General features: G+C 62.7%; 1 protein-coding gene across 1 annotated transcript in view; it reads left to right on the top strand.

The window, feature by feature from the left end:
* MYH9 (myosin, heavy chain 9, non-muscle) overlaps positions 1-9,670 on the top strand; it is a 45,250-nt gene that overhangs the window by 5,617 nt on the left and 29,963 nt on the right. Inside the window, exon 2 of the mRNA XM_012720260.1 lies at positions 1,717-1,873. Within this exon, the coding sequence (XP_012575714.1) occupies positions 1,717-1,873 (157 nt within the window). The remainder of the gene's footprint in view (positions 1-1,716; positions 1,874-9,670) is intronic.

The following is a 9,670-nucleotide window of genomic DNA, read 5'->3' on the forward strand; positions in this document are numbered from 1 at the left end:
AATATAATGGACCAGGCAAGAAAATAACAAGAATAATGAACAACCATATACCAGAGACTTTTTGTGGGGGTGGAGTGGGGAATGGGATCAAAAACAGGGGGTGGGGGGTGGGGAGGGAAGTGCACGGGATTATGGTGATGGGAAATCCACGGGGATTACAATTGAGATGGGAGAAAAAAATGTACAAAATGATGTAAAAACAAACTTATAAAATAAAAAAAAACCCAAAAAAACATTTTCTAATTATTTTCCTAGTCACTGTTCTTGCTGAAAGCGCCCACGCCAGTCCTCTCTGCCCTCTCCCAGGCCCCTTCTACTGACGGTCACTCGCTTCCCTCCTGCTTTTCCTCTCTTCCTCGGTCCAGAAACAGGCTTGAATTTTCCCCAGCCTTAAATGGAGACGAAGTCTCCTGAGTTCCACCACCAGATCCAGCCTCAGGGGTAAGGCTGGCTTGGACACAGCACAGCCCCTCAGCTGCTGGTTCACGCTGGCTGGAGGCATCACCATGACCACTCATGACGAGAACAAAAAGCTATGAAGAGCCGGCAGGGTGGCCTCCAAGGCCTGGCAAGTCCATCGGGCATCCCGGGTCTGGTCTGTCCCACTCGCCTAGGGCTGCTGGCGTTGAACATGGTGGCCTCACCTCACCAGGCTTTGTGTGGGCCTGAGGTGCATTTTCCTAGGCGTGATCATGCTGCGTACAGGCCGCCTCCCCTAAGGGCCCCTGTCACAGGTGGTCTTTGGAGTCTGCAGCTGTTAGGAGTTTGGCGGAGAGGGGCCCCCACCAAAATAGCGGGGAGGTTATTACAAGAATTGTAGCTACTTGGTGTCACGGATTTACCTTCAGACACTGATGAAAGACAGATTTGGCGAGACTGGAGCTCCTGACCTCCCGTGGCCCTCCATGGCTGTGCTGGGGTGGCGCCGGATTCTTAATCTGATCCTCCTAGCCACTCAGTAAGGTAAAGACGCCTGCTCCCCACTTACAGCCTGAGGACCAGGCAGAGAAAGGCTAAGAAACTTGCCCTTGCTGGGATTCGACCTTCAGACACCAGTCTTCTGATTTTAACCTGGCCCTGTCTGGCCGGGGTCTGTTTCCAGGCACCTCCTTTATGGGTGTTGACGACTTGGTCCCCTTCAGGGAACACGCGAGTCTTGGAGAAGCCTCAGATGGGCCATGAAATTGGTCTTTAGTTTCGAGGGATTTTCCTGTGAATGGCTCTAGAATACTCCAGGGAGACGGATACCTGCCAGTGCTCTGCTAACGCCCCGGAGATCTGGTTGGCTGAGGAGCGCAGCGAGTTCTCCCAGTGTTGGAAATGCTTTCCTGGTGGCCCTGAGCGTCCTTCGGGTCAGGGCTTGTGTTTCACAGTTTGTTTGCCGCAACTGAATCCTTTTCTCGTTGTGCCTCGTTGTGACCGTGGCAAACACGTCCCTTGTTGTCCGGGTACCTGAGCTGCTCACTCTTCTCCTGTCCGTGTGGCCTGCTGCAGCTCTTGTTGATGCACGTGTGTGCAGGCCTGCGGAGCTGGGAGCGGCCACGAGTCTGGAGTGACCCTGCCTGAGAGCAGGGAGGACGCCGGGCGGGAGAGCAGGCCTCGAGGGCTTCGCCCAGGCTGACTCGAGCCTGGGAAGCCGCGAGACCTCGTCACGAGGTGTGCGCCGCTCGAGAATCAGACGCCTAACCTGTTCCTATCTGCCGCCCTTTTCTTCAGACTTATTCAGGCCTGTTCTGTGTGGTCATCAATCCTTACAAGAACCTGCCCATCTACTCCGAAGAGATCGTGGACATGTACAAGGGCAAGAAGAGGCACGAGATGCCGCCCCACATCTACGCCATCACAGACACGGCCTACCGCAGCATGATGCAGGGTGAGTGTCGCCGTGGCGCAGTGACTGCACAGGCGTTGGCACCGGGGGGCGGCCCGGGTGCCCGGGCGGCGTGGGTCCCTCCCCTCGTGCGGAGCCAAGGCCAGTGGCGGTCAGAGGACATGTTCGAGTGTCTGGCGAAACGCTCGCCTGAGTCCGGTGTTGGCCCGGTGTCGTCGCAGGAGCAGACTCCTCTTACTCTCGGGGCTCTGAGTCTGCCGGGCTAAGCCAGGCTGCCCCGACTTGACATTTGGGGTGGGGTAACTCTCTGCTCTCGCCAGGGGCGTGGCTTGTTTGTGTCTCTCAGGTGCGCGGGCCCACTTCGCCTACACGCTCAGCGCCGGCCAGGTGCCCGGCCCCGGGACAGGCCTTGCAGTTCTCAGTCAAGCCTGCCTGTGGGTAGCACTGTTTCTCGCACCTGGACCCACGTGGCTCCTCATGTTCTGTTACGAGCGCGTCTTCTGGGGAAGGCTTCGTAAACACCGTAGGCCGTGATGGCCGCATCTCGTGTTACCAGTGTGGCTCCTGCTTCGGTGGTTTGCGGTGGCCGACGTGGCGGGTCTGCGCAGGCCCCCACCGGCGCCCCCGAGAAGCGCCGCACCGCCCGCTTGAGCCTTGCTGGCCTCACACGCACCCCCCGGCCCCTGGCGTGCACTTACAGCCGTCCAGACTCCCGCGGGAAGCAAGTCCCGGCCCTGTCGTCTTAGTCTGCTCCCAAGCGCAGCCGCAGCGGTCTGGTGGAAGAACACTCGGAGACTCCAGCAGAGCCCGCGTCTGTCTCTGGAGGTTTATGAGTCAGTTTCCTCCTGACTCTCCTAACTGGCCTCGTGCAAGAAGGGCACCCTGGCGTCTCCTCGAGGGCCGCACTCCCGACGGAGGGCAAGTCCCCACACTTGGGTCCTGGGTGTGAACGCTGGGGCAGGGGCTTTTGTCCCCCAGCCAAGTGGGGGCGCCCGGAGGCCAGGGCGGACCTGGCCTGTGGCAGCCGGGGAACTCCTTCCCCGGGGCCTTGCCATCACCTGCCCAACAGCAGGAACAGCTCTCGGGTGGGAGGTGTTCAGACAGCGAGACGCTGTGCCAGAGGACGGGGTTCCTGCGCGTTGGCCCGGAAGCTTGGCGCTCGGGGGACCAAGCCGCCGCCCCACGTCCAGGGTGCAGCGTTTGGTGTTTCCGTCCTCTGGAGACCACCAGTATGAAGTGAATTTGCGGGGAGGGGCGTCTAAGGTCTTGGGGCTTCTTTGTGATAGCAGCCGCTCACGGGGCTGGGTTCCCGCGCTTTCCCGCCCCGCGAGGTTTTGGCTCACCTCTGCTAGATGCTGGACTTGCTCTTAGCTCCATGCTGAGCGGCCGAGGACATTTCCAAGTCCCCTCTCGTCATGCAGGCTTGACCTGCGGGGCACTCAGCCATGGGCTCTGCTTGCGCGGGGAGGAAGCTGACGGCAGAAGTGGTCTCTGTCGGGACCGGATGGTTCCCCGGTGGCGACCGCCCCGGGAGCCTTGGTTCTGCTGTACACCTGGTGCGGACAGTGGAGGCTTGGCGGCGGCCTGTTAACACCAGCGCCTCACGTTTGGAGAGCACGTCCCAGTCTTAGCACACGCGCCCTCCTGTCTTTGCGGAAACAGATTTGTTCTCTGCTATTCCCGTCTTACTAGGCGCAGCCAGAGAGTTCCCTTCCTGCTTTGTCTTTAAACAACTCAAAAAAGATCCCTTCCCCGAGCTGGCTGTGGCTGAGGACACAATAGCATTTATGCTGCCAAAAGAGGTAGCTGCTGCCTTTGTCGGGGCTCTGACGAGCGTCCCCTGGCCTCCTAGGCCTCCCTGCGCCCTTGTCTCTCCCGTGCTCTGGCCCGCTACGTCCTGGCGTAAGCCTGCGTCCTGCCCAAGCAGCAGAGTGTCCTCTTTCCCTGTCGAGGGCTCCCAGTGTGGGTGACGAGTGTACAGGCTCGAAGTCTATATGTCGGGCGAAGCAGGGCTGCTCGGGCTGGACATTGGGGTGGGGTGATTCTCTGGTTGCGCAGGGACCAGGTGGGCCTGTCCCATGTAGGAAGTTTAGCAGCAGCCTGCTCGGCCCACGGATGCCAGCAGCACCCTCCCTCTCCCCAAATGTACCCAGACACTGCCACCTGATGCTCCCTGGGGGGACACAGTCGGCCCCACTTGAGAACCCCTGGACTCAGCATCACAGATGGGCTTTACCCGGGGTGCCAGCTCCCTCGATTAGCAGGGGCCCGCCTGGCCTGTGCTGGCAGGGCTCCGTGATGCAATGCCAGTGAATACTGGAGAGATTAGTGCTGTCTCCCTGGGCCCAGGATGGGGCATGGCAGCATATGGCGCCTGCGTGAGTCTACGAGATACAAGACAGAAAGTGCCGGAACATCGGGATCATTCTGTTCCTGGGGCCGTGGCCATCCAGGGGGAGAGATGAGACACGTTTGTTCACCGAATCTGGCCGTGGCTACACAGCAAGACAAGTCGCTGCCCACACCTGGTGCCAGCGTGACTGCAATGGCAGCAGGTGTCTGAGGTCGAGGGGAAGGTGTGGGCCTGGGGTGGTCGGAAAGGCACCGCGGAGGTCGGACCCTGTGGCGAGGCTGGCAGGTGTGTGTCAGTCAGCCGTCCCAGCGCACCCAGACGTGTCGGCATAGCTCTGTGTGCTGTTTTAATCCTTGGGTGTCGTTAGTGCCGACTGGCAAGGGGGGTTCACCTCCCAACCCTGCTTTCCCGTTGGCTCACTGGCCGTCGTGGCTGGGAACGCGTCTTCCTGCCTTGGAGATCGGACCGGTACTTAGCGTGGTCCCCGCCACGGAGGCCGAGGGCGGGAGTGGCGCTGCCCGGCCTGGCGGGTGTCGGCGAGCCAGCAGGCCCGGGGCAGCGGCAGCACGTGGTACCAGGCAGGATGGGCGGGAAGGGGGCGCGGCCTCCCTGCAGGCCGGGCCGCCAGCATGTGGGGGTGAGAGTGTGTTCTTGCGGGGGAGTGGCCAGCTGAAGAATTTGACGTGAGCCCGATTACCGCCCCTGAGAGGTAGTTAATGAGTTATACTGCCCGCTTGGGTCATTCTCCATGGCTTCGTGGTAATTTTAACGAGCTCCCAGCATCTCTGGGGGCGGTGGCACAGCCGCTGGTCTGCTTTCACCCCACCTCCCACGCCCCCCCGGCCCCCAAGCCAACCCAGAGCTCCGGGGGCTCTTTGACCTTCGCCCTGTGCCGGTCTCACCTCTTCCTGTCAGAGGATGCTGCACCGGAGGCACCTGGGGAGTGTCCACGCTCCTCTCAGTGTTTGACTCACCATCTGTGGGGGGACAATGAAAGGTAAAAGTTGAGCACCTGTTTCACATCTGAGTGTGGCTTTCCGAATTCACAGGTAAAGGGTCAGCCCCGGAAATATGCGCTCCCGGTGAGCCCTGCCATCAGCCTCGGAAACGGGGCTCCTGACCTGCCTCCCGGGCCCCTCCTCCCAGGGCGCTGGGCCCCCCTTTTCCCTGGCTGGCGTTTGCAGGCCCTCCCCTCTCCTGCATGCTCTCTGTTCCCGTGGACCTGCGTGCTCCACGGAGAGAGGGGAGAGGCTGGGAGGGGCCTGTGGGCTCTGTGAGGCTGGCTCTGAGCAAACTCGCCAGGGCAGGTGGCCACAGACGTGATGACTCCACTTAAGCAGGAATGTGCCGGCCAGGAGGCCCAGGCCCTTGTGGCCAGGCCCTCCTGCCGCCAGTGCAGAGGCCCTGCCGTCCGCGGGGAGGCGTGGGTCTGGCCTGGGTGCCTCAGCCCCGAGCGCTGGGCTTTGAACCTATACAGGTCACCCCGTGCTGGCCCAGGACCCACTGTGTGCTGGACAGCTCTGCCCGGAAGAGGTCTGGGGCTGGCCTGGGGGACTGGCCAGTAACTGTGTGGAGGAGACTCAGGCAGCGGGGCACTGCTGGAGGCCCAACAGGGACTTTGGCAACGCGGCAGCGGCCTTCCGCGTGGCTCACAGAAGGGCCTGCAGCTTCTCTGCCTTCTGAACAGAAGTGGTGTGGGAAAGAGGGTCCGTTGCTTGCGCTAGATTTGAGTCTGGCTCTCACTTCCTGTGTGGGGCCGGCCCAGCCAGTCCCCTTCCTCCGGTAGGGCTCAGCCACCTGTCTCTTGGCTCCAATGAAGCGACCTTGGCAGATGACTGCACGGGCTAAGCAGGGCCCCGCGCACCCAGGCCCCCTGCCGGGGTCCATCCCCCGCTAGAAGGGGGCCCCGCAGTTTGCAGATGCAGTTTCTTGATGGAACTGTCCCTGCCCCACCCCGGGTACCCTTCCACCCATACCCCCACTCACGTGAAGAAGGTGATGACGGAAGGCTTCCTCAGGCAGCCTTCCTAATCTCCTCGGAGAGTTCAGGCTCTCCATGGCAACACACGGAAGTGACTCGTCAGCAGCCTTTCCCGCAGCGACTGCAGGCATGCACGGGCAGACGCGCCTCGACTTGTCTCAGCCCGTCCGCGGACCCCGGTCGGAGGTGCGAGGCCTCGGGCTTGACACGGCCTCGGTGGGGCTCGGGGGAGCAGCCCCGCAGGGGACTGGCACGATCTTCTGTTGGGGGCCAGAACAGAGACTCTGGGCCCACTGCCGGCGAGGAGCCCCGTCCTCGCGCTGATCCCAGGGGGCTGCCGCGGCGGGTCCCCTGGAGCGAGGCTGCCACGTAGACGCGGCTCAGGCTCACTGCTCTGAAGCCTCCAGCCTCGGAATCGTGCTGAAGGGTAGTTGCTGTCACCCAGCTTCAGACTCGCTTTCTGTTGCGCTGCTAACCAAACCCGGCAGGGCCGCTGAGCTGTGCTCTGCACCCACTGAGGTGGGGGGTTCTGTGGCGGCTTCTCGGAAGCGGGAACTTTGGGGGGTGGTTGAAAACTTGACCATCCTGCCGCCGGCACTGCCCCACTGTCCACCCAAGCAGCGTCTCGCCTGCAAGCCTGCACCGGCTGAGCTGCCGTGTGCCGGCCCGGCCAGGGCCCTGGGCCGCCTGGTGCCTGCCGCTCACCCCTTCCTGCCCTCCCTCTGGCTCTCAGATGGGCGCTAAGAGCCCCCTAAAACCAAGTAGAAATAGGAGCGCGCGCACCGGCGGCGTCCACGCCAGGGCTGGGGCGTGTCTCGGTGGCACGCCATTTGTGCGTCCTGACCGAGGCTGCTGGCCCAGCGCCGGCCTTCGTCAGGCGTCCGGAGGACCGTGCTGTTCCTCTGGCAAACGCAGTGCCGACTGGGCCAGTCCCGCAGGGTCTCGCGGGCGCTTGAGAAAGGCGGGGTGCTCTGCGGGAGCCCTGCCGGGCCCTTCTGCCTTCTCCCGGAGGCGGGGCTGATCTCAGGTGTGACGTCCTGCCAGGTGTGCAGGACTCAGCTCCTCCACGTGACTTTGAATTTCCTTCCTGCCTGACAGCCTGACAGCCCTGCCCTGGAGCAGGGTGGATAAACAGCCCCCACGGCCCCCTCCAGTGTGACCGTGCGAGCTGCTGGTTCCCTTCTGGCCCAGAGAGGGCTTGCTGGAGGTGTGCTTGCGCTGACACCCCAAAGCTAAGAATAGTCCCTGGGGCTGCTTCCTGATTATCTGGGGTGCTGGCTGGGGAGGGCTGTCTGTTCTCTGCCTCTTGGGGACTTGGGGCTCCTCTGGGGGGTTCAGATCATGGCCCTACCTGTGGGAGCTGTGGGTGAGGCTGGGGAGCCCGCGGCTGCTGGGCAGGCGGCTTCCAGGCGTGACTCTGCCTCTGGCTGGGCAGCCCTGCCGCCCGGCCAGCAGGACGCATGGTTTGCACCTGCTTCTACCTCTCCACGGACTGGGCCGGCTTGGAGAGGGAGGCGCAGGGCTCACTGGCGTAAGACTTGGCACCTGCCGGGGGTGGGTGGTAAGGCAGGACTGCCGGTGACGAAGTGCTGTCCTTTGGGGGCTTTTTTGGAGAAGACCAGGGCGTTGGGAGGCCTGGGCTCTGGCTGGCCTTGATCCAGTCGCGGAGTCTGTGGGACTGGTTACCTGGTCTCTGAGTGGCGCTGGGTCCCCGCAGCCCGCAGCATCTGAGCTCCGCCCACAGGTCTCCCACTCTTTATTCGGGGTACAGTGTGTTTCACCTACTGAGAGGGTCCAGAGCAGCAGCTCTAGAGCACAGGGCTCTGCTTGGGGCAGCCTGGGCTTCCTGCCCCAGGCCGTGTGGAGCAGGGGTTCCCACGGCAAGTGCCTCAGGCTCTGCTCTGTCCTTTCCTGAAGGGCTGACCCGTACTGATGGGAAGCTCGCCACAGGCCAGCCCTCCTGCCCCACAGGCCTGTCTACTTTCTGAAACGCCTTCTTTGTCGTCTTGGCCTTATCCATCTCTGTGTACTTGCAAGAGACCTGTTTCCCCTGGAGGCAGGTTCTGGGGCAGGGAGCAGCTCTGCTCAACTGCAGGAGGCCCTGGCTTAGCTGCCATGAGTCAGCTGGGCAGCGGCTGCTGGTGAGCGGCCGCTGTACTTCCTGTGGGGCTGATGTCACCACCGTGTGAGCCGCGTGGCCTTTTATGGACAAGAATTGGCAGCTGCTCTCACAGAGGAAGTGCAGGGTATGGCCCCAGCATCGGTGTGTACCTGGGATAACACACCTGCGGCCAGCTCCCCCACTCCCGTGACCAGGGCCCTCTGAGCCAGCCTAAACACCTGTCTACATGGGCCCGGCATCAGCTTGACCGCACCAGCTTGGAAAGACCTTTGGGCATTTTGGGTATAAAATAAAATCAGGAGGGGAATGGCCTCTTCATGACGATGAACGTAAGCCTTCCGCTGTGGACGGGATCAGTCCGGTGAAGAGTGGGAAGCCGAGGGCGGGGTGAGCCCTGGGCCTTCCGCACCTGCTTTGTTCAGTCCCCATGTGGCCAGCCGGCCGCGCCCTGCTGTGTCGCTCGCCAGAGGGCCGGGGCCTAGCGTCATGACGCAGAGGAGGTCGGGGCCCGGAGCTGGAAGCCCTGGCGCTGCTGTGACTGCTCCAGGCACACACCAGCAGCCACGAGAGCTGCTCCGGGAGCCGCCTTCAGACCCGCCGCCCCTCTCCCCCCTTCAGGGGACCTGGGCAGATTTTGGCGAGGAAAGGCTGCTGCTGCGGTCACTGCAGAGAGCGTCGGGCGTCAGGATCTCCCTCCCCTCCCCTCCCCTCCCCTTCCCCACGGAGCCAGCCGGTTCCCAGAACGGGGCGTCTCGCATGGCCGTGCACTCTCCTGGCTGGGCTGCAGGGTTCCTGTCCGGCTGTCTCTGGTGTGGAGGAAGGAAGGGCGTTTTCCGTGGGCCTCCGGTCCGTAAAGGCCCAAATAAGGACTGGAGTTGAAACAGACGGTGCTGGACGGGGAGAGCGTCCGCGTCCTTGAGAGGTGCTGTGCTCTCGGGAGCACATGCACGGTCGGCTCGCCCCTGAGGTGGATGCGGCCACGGGCCCGGGCCTGCTGGAGAACCGGAGAGACTTCCCGACATAAGGGCCTCGGTGTCACTCACTGGTGTCCCCCAGATCTGGGGCCCCGAGTTGGGGAACAAGAGTGAGGAAATGAGGACGCCCCCACCCCTCAGTCGTCTTCCCCCAAAGCAGTTGCTCAGCTGAGTGCTGTGGCAAGGGCGTCTTTAAAGGAAAGTGAGAACCGTGTCGGTGGCTCAGGAATTGGAGGAGAAAGGGCGCGGGAGAGGATGTGCGGGGCGTGGAGCGGGTGGAGGGGTCTGGAATCGGAATCCTGCGTGCGTGCGTCTGTGCCCTGCACCTGGGCGCGCACCTGTGCTCACGTGGCCTCCCGGCCTGCTGGTGTGCGTGCGTGCGCCTGTCCCGCCCAGGGCGCGCACCCCC

The sequence above is a fragment of the Condylura cristata genome, unplaced genomic scaffold (genome assembly GCF_000260355.1).
Source record: "Condylura cristata isolate star-nosed mole 26May11 unplaced genomic scaffold, ConCri1.0 scaffold00004, whole genome shotgun sequence".
Lineage (NCBI taxonomy): Eukaryota > Metazoa > Chordata > Mammalia > Eulipotyphla > Talpidae > Condylura > Condylura cristata.